At 41.3% G+C, this 23022-nt stretch overlaps 1 protein-coding gene across 1 annotated transcript in view; it reads left to right on the top strand.

Annotated features, from left to right (window-relative positions):
* glceb (glucuronic acid epimerase b) overlaps positions 1–22929 on the top strand; it is a 70291-nt gene extending 47362 nt beyond the window's left edge. Inside the window, exons 4-6 of the mRNA XM_008304572.1 lie at positions 8440–8685; positions 16826–17118; positions 18085–22929. Coding sequence (XP_008302794.1) covers positions 8440–8685; positions 16826–17118; positions 18085–18816 — 1271 coding nt within the window. The 3' untranslated portion in view covers positions 18817–22929. The remainder of the gene's footprint in view (positions 1–8439; positions 8686–16825; positions 17119–18084) is intronic.
* The last annotated feature ends 93 nt before the right edge of the window (positions 22930–23022 follow it).

Raw genomic sequence — 23022 nt, 5'->3', positions numbered from 1 at the left:
AAAGTGTGTGATTTGCAGTTATTCAGCTACAGTCCTGAGTCCTTTTTCATTCGTGAAGCATGCTTTTGTTTTGGCGGGGAAATGTAATAAATGAGGACATGTTCGCTGGCAAAGTGTCGGGTGCAGAGTTTAGTTTGATGAGTAATGGTAGCCAGTGTCTGTAAGAGCAATTTGCCAGCAGTAAATAGGTATTTTTGCTGAGATGGATAGTGCAATTTCCCACACTGACATTTTTTTTTTACATAATGAAGGAAATCTGCTTTTTCATTTATCACACAAACAAAACCACACGCAGGCATCTTCTTTATGTTAAAGCTAAACATGAATGTGTGTCACTGCTTGAGACACTCTTTAGGGAAGCGTGCTACAAGCAGAATAGCAGAGAATAATGACATTACAAGGCTGAGGCAGGTCAGAAAGCCACATTAGGAGGATTAATTCTGCCATGTTTGGTTAGTTTTTACTACCTTCTGTTATTGCATATCTGTAATTTTCATGGCGGTTGCAACAAGGAGTTATTATCAAATTACTTTGCTAATTATTTTCTGGATTTGGTCTACAAAATGCCATCCCCTCAGATGTCATCAAGTTGTTTGTTTCATTTGACCAATAGTCCAAAACCCTGAATTCTGTTTACTGTCACATTATGGGACCTGCAATCGACATTTTCAGTGTCAACCAGGTCATTCATGTGCATCATCTAGATCCAAAGAGTTCTTTAAATTGAGGGGCGGTTGTGGGTGTCAGCTTAAAGATTTACTCTTTGGGCCTTAATATATCAAAATCTGAAGTAACGTTAGGCTTTGGTTTCCCATTAAACAAGCATTGTTGCTGCTCATTTTTGTATTAATCATACTTTGAGGTGACTTTTTATGTGTTCAAGCTAAAGTAAATTACATGAGAATGATTATCTGTAGAATGTAAGCGTCTGTGTTGAGTCGCTTTTGATAACCTGTAACTCACGGATCCTGCGGTCAACTAGAACTCGGAAGTCGGGTCTAAAAGGGATTAACCAGCGATCAGCTATCAATCAATAACTGAGCGTGCAGTAGACTCGGCTGTGATTGGTCATCCACCTCCTCTTCCCTCAAACACACACATACATCAGATGATTTGTGTCCTCTGATGCCCTGACTGTCAATAATCTGTTTTACTAAACTGTAAAGTAACCTGCAGATGCAGTCTTTGCATGTTCGGTATAACCTGTGAGGAGAGCAGGTGCTGTGACTGAAGAAACCAACCTGCACCGACCGTGCTGCACTCAGCTGTTACAGTTATGCATAATTCAAGGTCACGTAACTCAAAATGGCCGTGCTTGTAGTGTATTGTGACAAACGTTAGAAAGTCCTACCTGAGCGAGCTCTGCATAGGTTCAGGGTGTATTTACTCATTACTTTAATACGCAGTTATTTACAAAACAGTTGTAGTAAAGAAAGAAGGAAGCTCATTGGGTGAAATGTAATCGTAGAATCAGAAATGTCACTGTTATGGTTAAGGCGGATCAGACTTCTTTAACTGAAGGGACATGCACCTTTATTACTGTGTAAAAACTATTGCATAAATCGAAACAAGAACAAATTAACAAATGAAATTATTGTAGTTAGTTGAACTTGTGGTAATAATAATAATAATAATAATTGAATTTCAGTAAAACTTATGTGTTTATCAAATGGAAATCTGTTAATATTCTAATCTCAAAGTGCTTTAAAAACTGTTGTTTCTGTATTAATATCTCTAAAGTTTTCTTGTGCCTGATTTTAGTTTCATATCTTGTCACCTTTTTTACAAATCTAAAGTTTGAAGGTCAATAATAGCCTCATATCACCACATTTCAGAGGGTGTTTTGAAGATTTTTGTTAGAGAGGTAACTTAAACAATTAATTGCTTCTCGAAATAGCTGCCCGATAATTAGCATCAACTAATTGCTTGCGGCTCTGATACCTTTATTACAGCTTTATCTGACCTATACTCATAAACAAAGTCCTTTCAGGGTGACAAATGATGCTGCCTTACCTTGCTGTCCTACAACAGGAGAAGAACATATATTGTAGAAAATAGGTCAGACAGGAATCCAGCCAAAGCTGGGCCGTTATTCTCACCCTCATTTTTTGCCTTTAAAAAAAGAAAAAAAAAACTATAGGAGGAACATTGACATTCCCATATTGCACACATGCACACACAGAAAATGGACCAGGGTCCATTAATTAAACCCAAAGCTCCTTTGCTATTTAGCACTGCACATGTGCAAGCATACACACCTCTCCTCAACTTAGCATATTTTATACGCGAAAATAGCAGTTCATTAATTAGCCTGTCACAGTCAGAGCTACCGCAGAGCTTAAACAAGGTTACGGGAGCATTTCTTTTCAAATTCCCCCCACTTTCCAAGGGAACGTTATTAACAGGACCCCCAGCAACATGCATTAAATGTCATAATGGCCCTTTTACATTGTTATAGCCCCAGGAATCAAAGTCTAGCGTTGGACATTTTCTCAAATCTGATATCTCAAGCTCAGGCAGTCACTCGTTTGTTTGAGCTTTAATACTAAGGGGATGAAAGATGTCTTTAGTCTGAAGGTGGTTTCAGACAAATTGTTCTAAAATTTACTGCCAGAAAGTATACATTTGCATTTATGCTTCCTGGCAGTAAATTTGGGGTTCTTACTGTGTGACAGAGTCATGAAAACACCTCCAAATACAGCACTTTTGTGTGTCATTACTTGTCAGGAGGGTTTATGCTTTTATAGCGTAGGTTTAGAAACTGAGACCTTCCTTTGTTGCATTAGAGCCTTCACGAAACAAAGAAGAACAGAAGTTGAGAGAAATGAAGCTCCGGCAGCCAGGGCACTATCATTAGCAGAAGTAGTTAATCCTCCCTAACACCATCTTAAATCACGATCTGTCTCATTTTTTTTGTGCGTGTCGCTTTTTCCTATCCTTATCTCCACTCTCCGTTCTACTGCAGGCTGCTGTCACTTAAGCATTTGCCCAAACACACAGAGCCCTAAAATGTGTTTTATACCCTTTTAAGTGCTTGATAAAACACACACATACTCTCACTTACACTCCCTGGACAAACACTTTGGTGACACATGAGCTCTCTTAACCTAACACCTGTGCACACTCAACCTGCAGCACTGAGATAGATGTAGCATTTTCTAGTGAAGTCAGAGGTGGACTTGGATGAATAGTCTCTTAGTAGAATCCAGGACACTAAGGCGAACCGTCGTGGATACAGTCCGGCTACTGTGGCTCCACAAAAGCCACAGGATAATTTAGTCAAGTAGACAACACTTTGTTTAGAGCTCCATCTGTGTCATGCCAAATTAAATAAAATTGTGGTTTGGACTCTGTGTGAAGGAATTGCTCTTTTCATCGGTGCTGTTTTCCAGCCTACAGTGCATGTGCACGATTACACGAGGTTGTCAGTTCAATTCCTGTGCTCTGTGAAGCCTTTAGTAGCAGAAAGTGAAAATTGTAGCTGAATAAATATAATATTACTCCTCTTAAGTGTTTGATGATGTGCTCAGCTGGAATAGCCATCCATAAGGCAAGTGTTAAAGCAGCGTTTGATAACTAGAAGGCATAAATGCAACAGAAACCCCACAGACTGCATGTAAAGAATGATCATAGCAATCCAGGCATCATCCACTGGTTTCTGGATCTTTGAGTTTTGAAGCCTTTTGATCGTCGCCATCCTACTGTTTTGAATCTTAAGTGAGAGCTGGATCTGACTGGGAACTCGAGGACACTGAAGTTGGTGTGGCAGTGACCTGTCAAACACAAGGTGGCCTCTCCCTAAAACACTACTACTACTACTTTATCATCTGTTTTACTCGAAAACAGATTTATGGTTGCGCCAGAATTTCGTTTTGTGCATTTTTTATTTTTGAATTGTGCTTGAATGACAATTAAGTTATCTATCTATCTAAATGGGACCATAATTTACAAAATCAACACCATGCTGAATTCAAGAAGTCTTAAAACTAGCGATTGAAGCCATAAATTCAGTAGGAAAACATTTACTCATTTAACGAATCAAATGAGAAGTAGCATCATTTTGTCATAGACTTGTACACAGTCAGACTTTTTTTTTTTGCAGCCAAATGAGTCGCCCCCTACTGGCTGTAAGACAGAATGCATGTTAAAGCAATTTCAGAACCAGAGGCTGTGTCCAACTTTAACACACTCACAGTTAACGCAGCCTTATTACACCATTGATCTGACTTAATTAAGTCAGTCCGGTTTTCACTGACCTGTAGGCCTCAGCAGCTTCTGAGGTAAACTGCAGCTCTTCGGCTGCATCATGCTGAATTTTCTCCATCCGTGTCTCTTCACAGTGAGAACATCTGAGCCCAAAAACAGTTTGTTTAAAGTAGGCTGAAAGCTCCAAAAATGCTTGAATTCCCGGTGGATCTAGCACAACGATTGACCCTTCCAGATGGCACAATACAGACATTTGGTTCACTGTTAAGCATATTGCTTAACGGAGCTTCATTATTTACTCATATTTAGCCAGAGTTTTCTCTTAGCTGCTTAAGGTCAAAAGCAAAAGTAATGATAAAATAAAAAACAGGGAGAAGGGAGAACGTTTCACAATAAGATTGTTTAGCACGTTTGCTGCTGCGTTAATTCCAGTATAGGCTTAGAGCCTTAAAGCCTACCAGAATTGGCAGAAGACCTAGTTTTTCAGATTTCTAGAAAAGTCCGCTCTCTGGAGCCATGGAAATATGTGGAGGCTTAACAGTCAATTCCACGTGGATTACTTAGTGCAGTATGTACCACAGCGTTACGATTTTGACAGTCATTTGACTTAAGTTGTCAAGAGAGATGCCAGTAACACGACGGGCAGGGAGAAAAGTCTGGCAGAGTGGAAGAGTGTGTGTTTGTGTGCATTTCTCTTGTCGCGCTCTGAAGCAGTTCTCAATCACGTCTCTGATGACCTTACTACTTAAATGTGGCATTGGTCCATGCTATGCACTTGTCCCTTTTAAATATAAACATTAAAATAAATTCATGTCCCATTAGTAGTGGGGATCAAGAGAAAAAGCCTATAGGCAGTACACGGGGTGGTCCAAAATCGTGAGGAGGAAGATAATAGAGCCGTCACTGGACATGCTTTTATTGGAGTAGACTGTCCCATGAGCGCTGCCAACTACTAACTCGATTTCAGTCATGTATTATGTGCACCAATAACACTGGTAAAGTTGGGGAAAGTCAAGTGCGTTGTGATGAAGTTACAAAACAATAACCAGTTATACCTAAGCATTTGTTTCAGCGCACATTTAAACACTTTGTTGCCTCTTCTTATTTAAAAAAAGGGATTTAAAGTACAAATTAATAAAAGGTAAAAATCAACAGTAATTCATTCATGCAGCACATGTGATAGCTTAGCACAATTTGCACAGAAGCACTCATGTAATTGAGTAATACAGGAAAAATGCTCAGCTTCAGCTCTACCTGACCCGCTGCAGCGAGGAGGGACTGCACACAACTCAATGATAGCCATCACTGTGTCACTTTGACTTTTGAAAGGGAAGAATTCAGCACAAGCGCATGAGAAATCTTTGAGGATTGGTGTGAATCTGTGTGGATTGGCTGTCTGCACTGAAAACTCTCCAGGGAGCAGCTGAACATTGTGCAACGTCTTCTGCTTGTCAGCCTGACTGCCACTCTGCAGTTAAGAAGAATTCTGCCTGAAATCATTCTTAACACTAATGCGCACACAATCCGTGAAATCTAAACGATTATATCTTCAGTACAGAACTGGAAGAGTAAGGTTGCCGATGTGATGCGACCACCAACGCAGCTCTTCAGGCAGGTGGGGTCAGTCCTCAGAGATCGTGCTGCTGACTTTGGTTGAGTAGGGCTAGTGTCTGTTTGTGAATTAGAAATCAGTCGGGTATCATGTCCCTGTTGCTGCAATAAAGGCATCATCTTTCACCGTTTTTCAACAAGTTAATGAAAGTCTCACATGTTCTTAGAATAGGTTTTTCAATTTTCCAGCTCAAAGTATTGCAAACGTGGTTCATTTCAGAGCTGCAAGGTGGCTCGGTGGTTAGCATCGTTTCCTGGCAGCAAGATGGTCGCCGGTTCGCGTCCCGGTGAGGACACCCGGGATCTTTCTGCCTGGAGTTTGCATGTTCTCCCCGTGCAGCGTGGGTTCTCTCCGGGTTCTCTGGCTTCCTCCCACACAGTCCAAAAACATGCTGAGGTTAATTGGTGATTCTAAATTGTCCGTAGGTGTGAATGTGAGTGTGCTTGGTTGTCTGTCTCTAAGTGTAGCCCTGTGATAGACTGGTGACCTGTCCAGGGTGTCTCCTGCCTTCACCCTGAGTCAGCTGGGATAGACTCCAGCCCCCTGTGACCCTCGTGAGGATTAAGCGGTGTATAGATCATGGATGGATGGATAATTTAGCAAATTTTTGTTTATTATTACTTTTTTCAGTTTCGAGTTATTTGAGTGACTATTGTGAATTTTACCTTTTCTTTAATGGAAGGTTATGAAGGAATTTGAAGACAAGTGTAGCTGTAAAATTACTCATTCCATTGTTTCAGAACAGAAAAATATGTAATAAAACAGCTCTGTTGGGAATTTGGCTGTATTTAAGTGCACTATGTATGAGCACAGAGAGTACAAGAGAAGCAAACAGATGTAAACACTGGCTGAGTTTAAGTTGCGCTGAAGCAACACAAACAGCATGAAAACATAGCAACCCACTCAGTCCTGGTTTTTTAGTTTCAAATCAGTCAATCTTCACTGTTACAGTATCCACAAAGCTCTGACCTGTGAGCATATATTCAAAGCTAATTGTAGCGTCATTAACATGCTGCTTACACCAAGGATTTTCCATTAGTTGCCAGTGCAAGTAGTAAAAGTAATCCACAAAGTTTTCAGATGCTGGGAGTGCATGAGGACTGCTGTGTTCACTCTTGCAGCCAGCAGCAGAACACTTGGTGTGTCTAGTTTGTCGTGGAGAAATTTTTGAGTTAGCAGAAGCAGCTCTACAAAGCATATAAAGCTGATGGACTGAGAGGCAGCTGCTAATTCTGACTTTCTCACCTCAGAGGCAGTCAGGCAGAGGATGAAGAATTATAACAACTAAACTGGTTGCTCAAAATCTGCGTATCAACCGGATAAAATTCTTACTGGCTTGTAAAGCGGGGAGGCGATCTCGCTGAGGGAGGGGGCTGGAGGAATGGCAGGAGGAAGTGTCTTCATATCCTCACAGCTTTTATTTTACAAGACATATAAAACGCAATAAAGAATTTTCATCATATGGGATCTTTAGCTCCCACTGATCCGAGGCTTCCGGTGAACCTCCTCGCTGACATGTGAGAGCTGCCTTCATGCTTTGGGATTGGAAGATGAAAAAAAAACAAAGATTTTGAAAAACACAAGATTTTGTTATAAATAAACATGTTGCTGCTGACAGACTCGCTTACATGTTCCTGCGTAACCAGACTGTGTTATATTTAGTTTCACAGCAGTTAATTCCTCAAAATGTTTATTGCCATCAGTTGTCACCACTTGTCATTTTCACTGTCGTTGAAATCCCCTGCTCTTTTTGATTTATAAAGCACTTTCAGCTGCATTTTATGTACAAATGCTTCTATAAATATAGTTCATTATTATCAACAATAGACACACTGTCAGCAGCTGCATCGTCTTTAAACATGTAAACAAGAGACCAGAGGAAATGTTTCAGATACAATCATTTATACTTTTTGGTCATAAATAGAATGATGTGCTTTCTTTGCCATGTTTTTCATCCATTGTTTGAGCTGTTGTCTTTTTTTCCCCCTTCACAATGCATCGTAAACAGCACAAACGGCAATAAAAGAAAGTCGAACAGTGACCGGCTATGCATGCAGTGGTGATTAGTTTGTAATGAGGTGGCACATTGTCGGCCCTAATCTCAGTATATTACATTCTGTTCAGAAGGATTGGGTTTGGATAGCACATGTGCCCTCGCTGTCACAAGGTCTTAAAGTGAGGTATCTGTTAATCAGAGTGATTGTCCTGCCTGAGCTATTTCTGGCTGCGTGAGCAGAGGAGCTCGCCTCCAGTGAAATACAGTAGATTAGCTTGAATTTCACGACGCTGTCCACTGTTGGTGTTTGTTTTCTGACCCTTTGCTGCGCGTTTTGAACTTTTCCTCCTTTCTCTGTGGTGCTGCAGAGTTTTTAAATTTGAATGTTTTGCATCAATAATTAATTTTTTTTATTTTTTATGACCGTAGTTATGAACTCAATGCGATGCTGCACTTAAGAGGTTTAGCTCCTCGAGCCAAAAAGAAACACTTCTCCTTGTAATATCCTGCAAGAAGCTTTATAGAAAAACAAGATGATCACGTAAGCTCAGATTTAGAAGCTTTAAAACGTAATGTTTGCTGACATCTTCATTTAATATCCCTATCCTCCCTCTTTTCCACCCAGGCGTGCCTCTGTCCACTCAGTGGGGTCCTCAGGGCTACTTCTACGCCATCCAGATCGCCCAGTACGGCCTGAGCCACTACAGCAAGAACCTGACTGAGCGCGCTCCCCACGTGGAGGTCTACGACACCGCAGAGGAGAGGGACAGCCGGGCCAACACGGCGCCCTGGAGTGTGCCCAAAGGTTGCGGTCTCAGCCGTGTCCACGACAAGACCAGAGCTACCTCCGTGCGTCAGTTCAGTGCTCCAGGTATGTAAAGCCTTCCAATAGCCCAGATGGCCTCGGGGCAAGTAGCTTATCTCCTGTTAACTGTGGCTGTAGCAGGCTCGATATGCAGCTACACCCCCAGGACAGGATGATAGTCTGCAGTCAGACAACCGCCACAGAATACTGGCAGAGAAAACCGTCTTGGTTGACAGCAGATCCGCCGCAATATGACAATCCTAGAAATTGTGATGATTAAAGAACCAGCAGACAAAACATCGCATTGTAAAAATTCCATCTTATGCTACAGACAGACAGACAGACCTCCAGTTGACACTATTTTCACTACTCTTTTACTTTTTTTTAGCCTGAACAAGAATATCAGTCAACTGTCGTCTCCAGATGTTATCAGCCACAGACAATTAACCTTAATTATCTTCGTTGGTCAAAGACAAAATAAACCTCTCAGCTATGTGTGGGTTGGTGTGCTTCGTGCTTGTTCCATGTCTCACACAACATCACAAATATATACTTCTACGATTTAAAAAGATAGACTAGTTTCCTGGTTGTTATTTGAGTAAATACTGGATTTATTTTTGGACTATTTTCAGCAGCCGATTAATACACATTAGGAGGCCTAGTGAGTATTTATATTGATTTCCAGAAGGAGATGGAGATTAGCTCCGTATTCTCTATAACAGGCTATGAATAGAGAGCATACATTTATTGTCACTGCTGGTGTTTTCATTGCATTTGTCGACAAACAAAAGTGTATTCATTATTGTGACATTTTAAGCAAATCAACGTAATAGTTTTGGGTCTGATTCTCCTGGAATCCACGCTGTGTTGGCTCAATCGGCTATAGGTGGAAGTTAGTCTTTGTTAATGATCATTAAATAGCTTTAAATTATCAGAAGGGATGTATTAATAATTTTAACACTGTTACCAGAGGTTTGCTGTATTCACCCCGTTTAAAATGTATTTCTGTAATATGAAAGCGTCTGATTTGTCGGGCTACATCCACAAGACTATGTTCTCATTTTAAAACTTCTGCCATAGTTTCCCTACACTATTCTGGAGTTTTAAGATTCCTAAAATTGTGTTTTTTGGAAACCCTGCTCACCCTGTTTTAGTTTGAAAACTTATCATCTGAACGAACGAGGCTCTTCCCTATTTCATCTCCCTCTTATCTCATTTTCTAGATGAAAACAAAGACATACGCCTCGACTACTACTGGTTAACTCAATATAGATGCTGCGTCATGCTACAGGCATTGCTGTTGTCTCTGCTAGCAGCTGTTACGGAAATCTCTGGTCTTACTTTTCACCGTTGCTGTTCCTCCTTCGTAGTATTTTCTACATCCAGACAGCCAACCTCCTGCTTCATGTTTGCACCAACACGTGCCCTTTCAGGCGCATGCACAAGAGATTCTCTGAAACAGACCTGAGCGGTTTGTCTCGACGAATATCGTTACAGTTTTAAAACCGGCATTTTAAACCGTATTAGTGGGTGTAGAATCAGGCACTAACTTAATAAAAAGGTCACTGAAAACCTTTTGCTTTATTTTGACGTAAAAGGTTTCAGGGAGATTTGAGCATTGCAGTGAGAACTTTAAAAGTCCTTACACGCTGATGAATATTACATAAATATAACCATTTCTCCGTAAGCGTGAAGTTAATAGGCCTTCAGAAAACGGGGAGTTTCATTACTTGTAATAAAACTGACTGAAGAATGGGACCGTCCTTGGTGCCATTTTGCACAGTTTCAACTCAGAGGAATCGAATTTAATTCAGCTCACTCACTTTGTATCCAAGGCTCATATGGAAGTGAGGACACTGTGCTCCAGCCTCCCTCCGACTGTATAGTCATTTATTGTGCGCAGCCGTCTCCCCTATGCATCTAAAAATTGATCTGTAAAGACGAAAAATATGAAAAAAAAATAAACCGTCTCCTTATTCGTTCTTTTTATTACAGAATCGTGTTCAGGGCTGCAGTATGTGGCGGGGATGACACGGCCTGATACAGACACTGAGGAGTTTAATTCTCCCTGATTTAGAAGAGATATAGCACAGTTTAGGGGGCTGATTATCCAAGAACCGCTGCATTGTAGCCCTTGAATGACTACAAACTTTTAGATCAAAAGAATTTCAAATCAGTTTAGATTTGTAGTAACTTACATCATAAAGCGTCGTAATGGGCTGTTCTATCCAGTTTAAATCTGTGACCACTGGTTTCATCAGCTATAATAACCGTCGCTGCCAAATTCACTCTGCTGTTGTCAATTAAAGTTAATTCTGTGAGTTGGCAAAACAACAAAAAGAAACTTGGCTGCTGCCTGATTAATATGCTCACTCTCTGCATGCCCTTGTTTAGAGATTCATGCTCGGACTTGGATTGTTGTGGTGGAAGGAGAAGAAACAGCACTCTGTGTAATTTTTGCTGGATCATTGCTTCACGTCAGTGCAGGTAGCTTCATTCACAACGCTATACAACAACAGGACTGTTACCTGGATTCACGTCTTGTGTTGAACTATTATTCTTCATTTTCATTTCTTGTTTGCTTTCAGTTCTCACTCGTTGTTTGATTCGATTTAACCTCCACAAGTACATAGTTATGTTTAGGAAAATATCACAATTTGGCGTTAAATGTGACCGTTTCACAACATGTTTGAAGCTTCTCCTCCATCTTGGAGTGCCACCCAGTAACTGACTATAAATAAATGGCTTGGCAGTGTTGATTTTATATGTGTTTGCAAACAAACATAAGCCAGAAAATACATAATTAAGAATGCAGTTTAGTCGTATGGGAACAGCTGGCGGACACAGATGATGCAGTTAAACCATTACGGTTATCACTTTAAAAATAAATACCCTGTGAATGTGTGAAAAATTAATCCGTTGTTCTGTCTGAAACCAGGCGAGTTTATGTCGACGTTGTCTTTTCTCTAACTTTAACAATTAGTAACAGAAATATTGTAGAACTCTGTTAATGTAGAAACAGTAAGTTGATGTAATATAATCTGCTACTGCAGTCACAATCACAAGACTTCAGCTAAAATCCTAGAAAATAATTGCAGCAACAAGATAAGTTAAAAATATAAAATAAAATCACAGTTGAACATTTTCCTTAAACTGTTCAGCCCGACAGTAGAGTTTGATTTTTATGTTGTGAAACAAGAAGTGCTGCAGTAGTTTTATGTCTGTCAGTGATCTAAACATCTATAAAGGAAATACAACTACTTACTACAATTGAGATTAGAAATGTGGCCTAGTTTTACGGCTGTAAAATGACCAGGGCCACGAGATAGTTGGCAGAGTTATTTTTGGAATTGGGAGAAGTCAAAATCTCTCTCTCTCTCTCTACTGTAATTTTCCCCTCCTCTTAATTCCTCTGCTTTCAGCCTCTCATCATCAGCAATTTCTTTTCATTTCACCACTCCACACCTTTTTTTTCTCCTCCCCCCCTCCCCTCGCTCTCTCCCTGCTCCTCGCTCACCTTGCCTCACAGCTCAGCTCGCCATCACTGCGCTCTGTTTCCTTGACATCGTCATGTTTTCATCATCACTCCTCAGCCCTCCCTGAGCAGCCTTCATTCTCCATTAATCTTCCCCGTCTCCCCCAGATTTCTGTCAGTCTTCCACCTCTGTTTACTCATTTCCACCCACTTATCACCCCTCAGCACTCTTGTGCTTCCTAAGTATTGCAGTCATATTTGCCCGATCCATTCTAATGCCTTCTTCTGCTCTCTCATCAAACTTTCCTCATTTTCTTCCTCTGCTGTCAGTTTCTCTTTCTGTCTTCGCCTCCCTTCACCTCCCACTCCTGTCTTCCTGTTTGGGTCTTTTTTCCCTCCTTACTGTATCTAGGGCATGGGGTGTTGAACTATCTCTCAAAGCCTCTGACAAGTGGATCAATCGTCTGTCCCCTGATAATAACCTACCATCTACCATCTGCACATTCCTGCCTGAACACTGTCTTCTACTGAGCACCTTTATTTTCTCAATCCCCTTGTGGTCGATTGATAGTTCAGAAAGGCATTTTCTGCAGACCAGTCTCCTGATAGTTACACTATTGCAGAAACGTAGCCTTTGCACCGTCTCATTATTGTGTATGTGATGCGTTGCGGCTCTTAGCAGATATCGATGGTGCGCCCATGATTCACATTTCTTAAACTCTGGCCTGAACTGTGCTGTCCTCTGTGTGCAGCAGCCATTTACTGTTGACCGCTGCTTGAAATGAGGAGAAATTAATTAGCCTGCTTGTCTTCCTGAGCTCCCAGATGATACCATTACTTTCATATCAAGACCAGATAAAAAAAAAGGAGCCTTTTCCCTCGGCCAGCAAGCAGATGCAGCTGCAAGGTTTTGTTCCAAAAACAGTGTGTCATGAAATATGGCAGTGTGCTGCTAACAGCATTAGCATTCTGGCTAACAAGGTCCAATTTGGTGCAGCACCAGACTTTCAGAATGGTAAATACTGCACCAACCAACAATGAATACAGCTTTGGAATTAGCGTACGGAGTTGTGGTTGATTTTTTATTTTTTTTTGCACTGAACGACGCCCAATTTAATTTCGCTTCTTCGATACTGGGAAACAGGAACTTTAACGTTGTATTCCATAACATTACAGCCCTGGTTGAGTTTGTTTGTTTGTTTGTTTGTTTGGTAACTGTTTAGCCAAGCAAAGTGACATTAGCCGTGTTTCTAAAGTGTATTTTTATGCATATTTCCAAGCATTGCGTTAGAAAAAATTAAAGGAAATGGCAAAATTTTAAGATTTCTTGGTTTTGCTAAGAAGTTGTGATACTCACTTAATGTCGTATTCGATTTTTTTATTTATTTTTTTAAACTAATGTGCTTTGTGAAAGATGGAAACATCTTTTTCAATAAAATCAGAACGTTAGCTGTTTCCATCTCTTTCATTGTCGTCACCTCTGGCGTTAGCCTATGACGGCTAACATGTCAGAATAATGACAACTTCTGCCCATTTTTCTCTCATAAATGGCTAAACTTTTATTTGTTTTATCTCCTTCTCTGAAGTTTTTTTAGCAGTCCATCTCTTTCTGCTGTATTTATTACAGCCATGTGTAGTGTAGCGTATACCGCCACCTTCTGACAACACTACACAGCCTAATTGTTTCACAAGTTTCACTACTTAAACAAACCAATTTCCTGTTTTCTTTTCTCTTTTTTTGGAGACATTTCAAAAGTTTGCTTGACAAGTGCATAATAAAAAGTACCGACGAGCAACCTGAGCAACAACAAGAACCCTGTTTTATCCGCAAATTACAAATTGACCACTGTATGGAAACATGACTGCTGTTTTAATAAACTTGTCAGTCAGTGATAATCCCAACGCTGAGATCTGATTTCATGCTGTGAACAAGTAGATTTCAGCAGCAGAACATTTTAAAGTTGGTTAACTTTCTGAGGAGTTGAAGGTGTGCAGCCTGTCGCTTGCAAAAATTGAAAAATGACCATTGTCTTGTGTTGCGGAAGCATTTATTTTACTTTTTTTCCAAGAATTGCAGACATCACTAACCACAGTGATGAGCACATTGTTGTGTTTCTGTGCTTTGCAATAACAGACTCCCTTTTTTTCACGAGCTGGATGGTTAAATATAAAGCACAAGTAGAAAATGTTGCGTTTGGTGATAACCTTTTTCAGCTCTGATACAGCTGTAAGGGAGTAAACAGTGAAGCTGACATCAAAACCACTGAGTTACACGCGTCCAATGAATTCCTCTGAATCCCTCGTGCATCATTAGAGAATCTGAATCCAGCTCAGGGATGGAGGACGGCACCACCACCAGTAAGTCTGACCATACAGGGAGATTATTAGTGAATGTAAGTACATTGAGCGGCTTTTGCTCGGAAAGTGCAGACCAGAAGTTGTGCTAAAAATGGGGTTTGATTACATGAAAAGCTTGAGGGTTTTACTTTAAAGTGAAACAGATCTCGACTGGCTGAGTCCAGTTTTCAGCACAAATGAGAATTTGTGGGTGGACTTCGCTCATAGTTCCCATGCAGAATGACAGAAGTTGGGTGGATTTTCAAAGAACAATCGGGGAAGAAATTGCTTCATCCAGATGTGTGAAGCTGATAGGGAGCTTTCTGCACAAACTCAGGGTTAAAGTTGCTCTCGGAGGTGCATCTGACTTGAAGAGAGCGAATCCATACAAGCATGTGTCTCCTATTTTCTATTTGTAATCAGTTTAGACCACTTTGAAAGAGTGTCTCTTATGTTAACCAGCGTAAAGACACATTAAATCTACTTTTATTCAGTGTTGATGAGACATTAAAACAACTAAAATGCTGAAATGATTCATCGCTTTATCATCGGAAGATTAATTTGCAGCTAGTTTTGCTCTTTTTTTGGTCATTTTTCAAGCTAAAAATACACAAGCTAGATCGTTGCAGCTGCTTTTCTTTGTGTTGTGATGCTATGAATGAATACATTTGGATCCGTTACCTGTATAAAATGAACCATCTGAATTAATCACGTTGGCCTCTGGGAAATCATTATTTCATTTCATGGACAAAAAGATTAATTGGGAAAACAATTGTCTTGATTAATCAATATTGAAAATAATTATTTGCAGCCATGAAAACATTAAAACCTTCCAAGGGGGTGATTATTTTTTATGGGCAGAGCATTGTGTGTGCAGACGCTGCTGAAACGAGCAGCGTGTGGGTGAATAATCACACGTACATCGACTGTTCTCTCGTCACTTGTCGCGTCTTTTGTATCCGCACATGCACGGCACGTACCGCGCATACGTTTTTCCTTCTTCTTTTTTCAGAGCGTTCGTCTCACATGCTCACTTATGTATACAAGCAGGGTTTACACTGACATATTTCCAGCAGCATGTCATCTCCGTCTCCAGACTTATTGCTTAACAGCGAGAGAGCGGAGCGGTGGAGGTGGAATCTCGTCTATATTCCCTGCCCATCCTTTATTGATGGCAGAGTAATCACAGGGCCAGAGTACAAATCCACTTACTCTCTGCATTGCCTTAAGTAATGGATTTATGAGTGCATTAAAGAGCCGTAGTCATCCAGAGGCCCCTGCCAGACTGTCTCTCTCCTTCATTCTCCTCCTGATCGACTGTCTTTGTGTCTCCGCCGGCCTCATCTGCCTCTGCTTTCCCAGCTCCTGTCATGTGAGATCTCTCTGTCTTCTGATTCTCAATTGTCTGCTCACTATTGGCTCATTTTCACTCTCTCCGTTCTGGGCCCGGCTTTAAGAGCTCTCATGCAACCCATCATTCCATTACCCTCTTTTTTTTTTCCTCGACTCCCACACCCGTTCTTCTCTTTATCCTATAGGGAGCGTTGATTGGGAAAAAAGAAGAAGTTCTCTCTCTCTCTCTTTATTTTTTCTTCTTTTTTCTTTCGCTGTGCAGACCAAATAACAAGGCCAAAGGAGAGATCGCTCTATAAGCGACTGGTGCTTTAGGGGCTGGAAATGAAGTCAGAACTGCAACTCAAGTGCCTGAACTAAACTAGCACAGAGCCGATGCGGTGGAAGAGGTGGCAGTGTGGAAAAACTGAATATCATCTGAGTTTTCTATCTTTGAGCTTTTTGCTGGGGAAGAGATGCAAATAGAAAAGTTGCTGCTGCAGTGCATCAGCTGCTTCTTTCGCTCGCTTGTTTCTTCTTGCCGCTGCTCCTGTTCTCCTTTTTTTTTTTTTTCTTCCCTCCCTTCTGTCCTCCTAATTACGCTCAGTGTGCAGTGACACATCTGTACTATACATCCCATGAGGAGCTTGTCTCCTCGTGTGCACGTCAACCGTTTCTCTCAGGCAGACGGCAAGGTGCTTCACACAGGTGGCTGCCGTTAAAATTTTAACAACGGTAGGGTTTTGACCAGAGATGAATCTTTGGGTTGTCTGATTGGTATTAAAATCTCGGGAACATGAAGTGAAAGAGCAGCTATCGTATAATCACGCCATCAAAGGAGGGAGTGTATTAAGAGAGGCAGACACAGATTAAAAGGCTTCCAGTCAGTCAGCTAAAAATAGTCCGCTGTGATCCAGCAATTGTCAGAAGTTCTTAAAATCAGTCAAATGAGGTTAGTATTTTTCTTCTCCTGACTAAATGCTGTAAAATTATTCTCCTGCTCACCATACGCATCGTCTTTCGCACCCTCTCCCCCGTTTATCCACGACATCGTCCCCACAGAGTCCTCAGAAGGAGTGTCCCTCCAGCTGGGCAACTCCAAAGACTTCATCCTCAGCCTGGATGTCAAGTTCGTCTCCAACGGCAGCGTGTCGGTGACCCTGGAAACCACCGAGAAGGGCGCGCCCTTCACCATCCACTACGTGACCAACACGCAGCTCATCGCCTTCAAAGACCGAGAAATCACGTACGGTGTCGGGTCGCGAACCGCGTGGAGCACCCTGACCCGAGACCTGATCACCGACCTCAGGAAGGGCGTCGGACTGTCCAACACCAAGGCTGTGAAGGCCACAAAGGTTGGTTCAACGCTCTGTGATGAAACACCTGAGATCCAACAGAGAGCTGAAACAAATTGTTTGAATAGATATTTTTTTATTAGTTGGCAGTTTTAGCTTCTCAAATGGAATGATTTGCTGCTTTTTTTTTCCACATTATGCTGCGATACCCTGAATATTTTGGAGTTCAATGCAAAACAAGTCATTTGAAGACTTCACTTTTGGCTTTAAAAAAACCATAACAGATCTTTTAGACTATTTTCTGACATTTTACAGACAAGAAAGCATTAAGAATATAAGCTATTGGATTAACTGTAGCTCTAAACTGGACTGTGTTTAATCAGTCGTAATGTGTGTTTCACATCTTGAAGCTGTATTTCAATTAGTTGCTGTTTTTTTGTAGTTGTTTTTTCAGCATTATTTTCAACAGATTTTTGTCAGCGTCATCATTACCATTTTGTGCCACGTTATCATTATGACTAATGAATTAATCAGAATCACACACAGATCATGAACAATATTAAGTTAAAGGTCCCTTATTGAGCCTCTTTTGAGCAAATTAAAAAAAAATCTCACATGTCCCCATAGTGTGTCTTTCAGTTTTTCAACTCAAACTCCTGTGAAAATGGTTTATTTCACCATGACTGGTAACCTCTGGTGGTAGAACTCTTCTAAATGTGCTGTTTTGCTCTAAAACCCCCGAGCTGCTGCTGCTCCCGCCCCCTCAGGAAGGAAACCCTGTCAGTCACAGTTTAGAGCTGGAAAGCTGTTGGTTAGTTGAATGTGAGGCAGCACCTGACTGGCTTATAGAGCTGGAAAGGTATTGAGTTGTGTGGGGTTTGAGGAGTGGCAGAAGTAGAATCAGCTTTTGTTTTACATAAAATAACCACAAAACACAATGAAAATGGATTTTCACCACGTGGGACCATTAAAGCCAAATTCCACTCATTCATTATCTTGCCTGCTCTCCGTCTGCTCTATTCCCAGATCATGCCCAGACGGGTGGTGCGGTTAGTCCTACACGGGCGTGGCTTCGTCGACAACGTCACCATCTCCACCACTGCCCACATGGCTGCCTTCTTCGCCGCCAGCGAATGGCTGCTGCGCAACCAGGACGAGCGAGGCGGCTGGCCCATCATGGTCACCCGTAAACTGGGCGAAGGCTTCCGGCCCCTGGAGCCCGGCTGGTACTCGGCCATGGCTCAGGGTCAGGCCATGTCCACGCTGGTGAGAGCCTACCTGCTCACCAAGGACCAGGCTTACCTCAACGCTGCCCTAAAGGCAGTAGGACCCTACAAGGTGCCTTCAGCGCAGCACGGGGTCAAAGCCGTGTTCATGAACAAATACGACTGGTATGAGGAGTACCCCACCACTCCCAGCTCCTTTGTCCTCAACGGCTTCATCTACTCCCTGCTGGGACTCTACGACTTGACTGAGACAGCCGGAGAGAAGCTTGGCCGGGAGGCCGGGCAGCTGTTCAGCCGCGGCATGGAGTCCCTGAAAGCCATGCTGCCGCTCTTTGACACGGGGTCCGGGAGCATCTATGACCTTCGCCACTTCATGTTGGGCACGGCGCCCAACTTGGCACGCTGGGACTATCACACCACGCACATTAACCAGCTACAGCTGCTGGCATCCATAGACAGCTCTCCCATCTTCAAGGATGTGGTCAAGCGCTGGAAAAACTACTTAAAAGGGATCCGTGCCAAGCACAACTAGACTAAACTATAACCCACAAATGTAGTATACAGCTGAGATGAAAAGAGGATCAATATATTCTGTGTGAGAGCGACTGGCTGGGTGGTTGAATGAAAGGCGGGTGCTCATGTTGCGTGTCTGTGTGCATCCCAGTTCTGGTTGAGGTTCACAATCTGAAGGATGGGTTCAGTCAGCTGCAGCTCTCAGTACTAAAACTTTCTCGTGTGCTCTGTTGCAGCTTTTATATTTTCTGCAACATCGACTGTAGCTCCCCTCTCCTGTTTCTTTTCCTTGAGCTAGTGTTTGTAATTATGCACAGACCTAGTTTCAGAGTGTGTGTGTGTGTGTGTTTGCTTTTAGGATGTGTGTGTGTGTGTGTGTGTGTGTGTATTGTTTAAAATAACAATATATGACGTTAGAGGAAGATGAAGCTCCTTGAATCACATGACCGACGTTCGTTAAAGCATCCGCCACACTTCTCGTTTCTAATTGTATTTTTTTACCTTCACATCTCAGATTTGCAAAAGTTTATTAAAGCGACTAAACTGTAAATAACAGAATATATTATAAATTATTTGAAGGAGAATGTTGCCAAAAAAATAAATCCTATCAATATAAAAATCATTATTTCTCCACTGCAACATTTTTAATCTGAAAACCTTCGAAACTCAAACAAGTGAAACTATGAGGAGGAAGTTTTCAGATGTTCCAGGTTTAATCTGTTAGTTGAGGTACATTTATTTGGTTATTATCTTTTTTTTTTTTTGATAGAAAAGCTGAAGAATGGAATCCTTGATGCTTCCAAATCTTTATTTTCTGAAGCTCTTTTTCTCTAAAATGCAGATAAATAATAACAGATAATGAAACTCTTTTATTTGTTCTTTCATAAATCAGCTGTCTGTGAAGCAGCTTCGAGGAATAAACAACCATATTTAACATGCTGCAACAACGGGAACGTTTCCGTTGCGTTCCCTGAGATAAACCCATCAGGCCCGCAACAGTCGTAAAAAAAAAAATCCTAATTAGTAATTTATCATAATTAGCTGTCGGTGCTGAAACCTCTGTTGTGTTTTTATTTACAGACTGTTGACAAAGTAAAGGAAAACCAACACGAAGCGTCGTAGTGAGGTGTCTGTAGGAGAACCTTCACCGTTCCTTGACATCGACTCTCCAAGTCTCTACTGGAGATGCTCTCTAAAAGATATTTGTTTATTTAGTGTTTTTGTGATGGTGCTGGAGAGTGCTGTAAATCTCCTGTAAGAGTTCAACTGGGCTGAGATGTGGAGACAGTGAAGGCCGTGATATTCGGATCACACCGTTTTTATTCTCAAACCTTTCAGTGACCCCTTGTACCCCCCCACCTACCCCCCACTGGGTCCATAATGTGTTTTAATACATATTTGGATGCATCTTAATGGCAAAATTCCAACAAAACTTCCTACATTTTTCCAAAAACAAAATTCTTTTTTTTCTCCTTGCTGACGGTTTTCCTGTAATCCGTCAGCTCTCTGTATACGTGATGGTCAGTTTGACGCCACCGCTCTTAGCTGCTTTTGACTTACTTGGTGACAACATTTCTGTGCTGTTGTAAAGCCAGTTTACAAAAAAGTAGTTTTGCATCAGTTTGGCTCAGAGATCCCAGCTGAGTCAGTTTAACGGCTCATCATAAATCACTCATCTGTGAGGAGTTCACAAACCTCACATCTTTTCATCGACACAGTTTAGAAAAAAAAAAAAATGCTTTATTGACCTTTTTCCATAAGCCTGTTGGCAGCATTTACAACTTAAACAAGAGACTTTGAGTGTAAAAGAACCATTTGTGGCTGACTATTTACATTTAGATGTGTATGGATTAATGTGCACAGTCTCTGATAATAGGATGAGCTGCGTTCAGCTGAGTGGAGCCCAAGAGAGGTCACGTTAAGGGTTTTGGGGACAGGATTCAACAATGGGAATAACTTTGCTGATGAGTTTGTCTTTGCTAAATCTTCAAATGTTTATTTCCTTCAGTTTTAGCACTAACTGATTCATTTTCATGCCCCACTTTTTAATCTATCATCAGGAAAACCCTTCTTCTGCAACTCATACCTAAAACAAACAAATCATTTTAGGTTTAGGTGCTGTGAGCTGTCTGCGTTGTGAGTTTGAATAGATGGTTGTGGTCAGCAGCTTCGTCTCCCTGCAGCTTCAATTCATAACATTTAAACAGACGGCAGCAGCAGCAGCGCTAAAGCAGGAGCTAAATTCCAGACTAACATAAAGAGGCTGTCAGTCCCCGCAGGCTCTCGTCGCTCCTCTCGGCTGTCGCGAGTGCACGAACTCAGCGTTTTTAATGCGAGCGCTGCCCTGTTGACCGCCGAACGAGGAGAAAGAGGCTCGCCAAGACACTAACAATTCACCCGGCTAATAGGCTGGAGAGGCTGCACAGGAGCGCCGGCGCTAGTCACGGATGAGTCAGCATTCACTGGCATCGCACTCACAAACAAAAGTGGAGCCCTCAGCATCCATGAGGCTTTCATCGATCTACCTTAAAGATTATTAATGGGAAGCGGGAGACTCGGGCTGTTTTTGTTCTGAAGGTGAAGGTGTCGGCTGGCGAAGCTCTCGAGTCGTCGTGGCGCGAGATAATAGGACCGAATCGGAGAAGCATGCGATTCATTTCGGACTGAGAAAAGTCCCGCTGCTCTGTTCCAAAAATTGTTATTAATTCCTCAGAGTGCATCTTCCAGACCGCACAGCTTCATCTGAGAATTTAAGTCAGAACATTATGAGGAAACAGTGGAATAATATTCTGTCCATTATACAAAAAAACCCCTAAAACATGCACATGTAATCTGGATTATTCACACCAGAAAGCATTTTGCTCCAAACGTAGCCCCTCTAATGTAATAATATGACCACTTATTCTCAAAACGACTCCAAAAAATCATTTAATTATTAAAAAATTGCAGCTTTTCCAGTACAATTTGAATATTTATCTTTTTTTTTTATTATCATTAAGAGTATTATTCATCTCAAAACATTGTTACTTTCCACTCAGTCTGATTTTTAAGAGGTTTACACTGATTATTTTTTACTAATGAGAAAATACTTTCCCCTGTAGAAGAGGTTGGAGTGGTACACTTGTTCAATCTGAGTTTTTTCTTTTTGTTTTCTTTCTTTCTTTTCTCGCTGACCCTTGTTTTGTTCATTTCCTCGCCGGCGTTCTCTTCCCATGAACACTTGCATAATTTATACTTTGCCATTTGGAGTGGAGTAGAAGTGCGTCGTCGTTTAAAAGGGAACATTCAGGAATGGAAGGATTCGCGTGTGAATAACGAGCTCCATGTTGTTTATACCAAAGTCATTGATTTGATTAGTATATTTGAATTTGTATATTTTTGTGCAAACCGACTTCCATTCAGCATTTACAGTCTCCGCCGAGACGTCATGGAGAGACACTGCCTTTTTGAGAAATGCTAGTTTTTTCAAATGTAGGTTGAATAGATTATAGCAAAAAGCAAGATATGTAAAACGTGCTTATTGTAAAAGGGGGTGTGTGCAACTAGAGATTAGCGTTTAGTCAGCTACTGTTTTAAAGGGAAATGAGCCAATAGCTGCAAATTCTCCTTGAAAGTATGTTTGTTTTTTTCTCTTTTTGAGTGTGTTGGAATCATCTGCAGAGGATTAAGATGAGTTTTGCTCAATAGACAAAAAGCACAACTGCCGTTTATTGTTTATTTTGGTTGTATTTTTTCTTTTTTTGGGATTACTTTTTGTTTTCTCTTTTTCTTTCCAGGACAATGTGCAACGCCTTCATTAAGAAAGCTGCTATTGTTGTTCACTGTGTAATAGGTATGAGAGCTTCTTTTTCCCTCATTTCAGTGGTATTTCTCTTGTCTTTCCACTATCTGTTAAAACACTTCAACAAATGACCGCCGAGGTCAAATGTGATTTATGCAATAAAATGTTTACTGGGGTCGTGACACCACGAGAGACCCAGAGTGGTTGTACAGACTTTGCAATCGAAGCACAATGTGCAAAATGCTACCATTTTTTAGTCCAAGGAAGAGAGGTGTTTATATACAGAGTAAATCTTTGTGCTTTAAAATTTTGCTTTTTAAAGGTGTAAAAAATAAAAGCATTTTTCTTAAACTTCTCGTCTGAACCTTACTTCTGTCTAACAACTGTCTCCAACAGAGACGTATGACTGGTTGATTGTTCTTCATGTCCTCTGTAGAGCTGGTA

Source organism: Stegastes partitus, unplaced genomic scaffold, assembly GCF_000690725.1.
Source record: "Stegastes partitus isolate 25-593 unplaced genomic scaffold, Stegastes_partitus-1.0.2 Scaffold41, whole genome shotgun sequence".
Classification (NCBI taxonomy): Eukaryota; Metazoa; Chordata; class Actinopteri; family Pomacentridae; genus Stegastes; species Stegastes partitus.
This window is presented reverse-complemented; position numbering and strand designations above follow the sequence as displayed.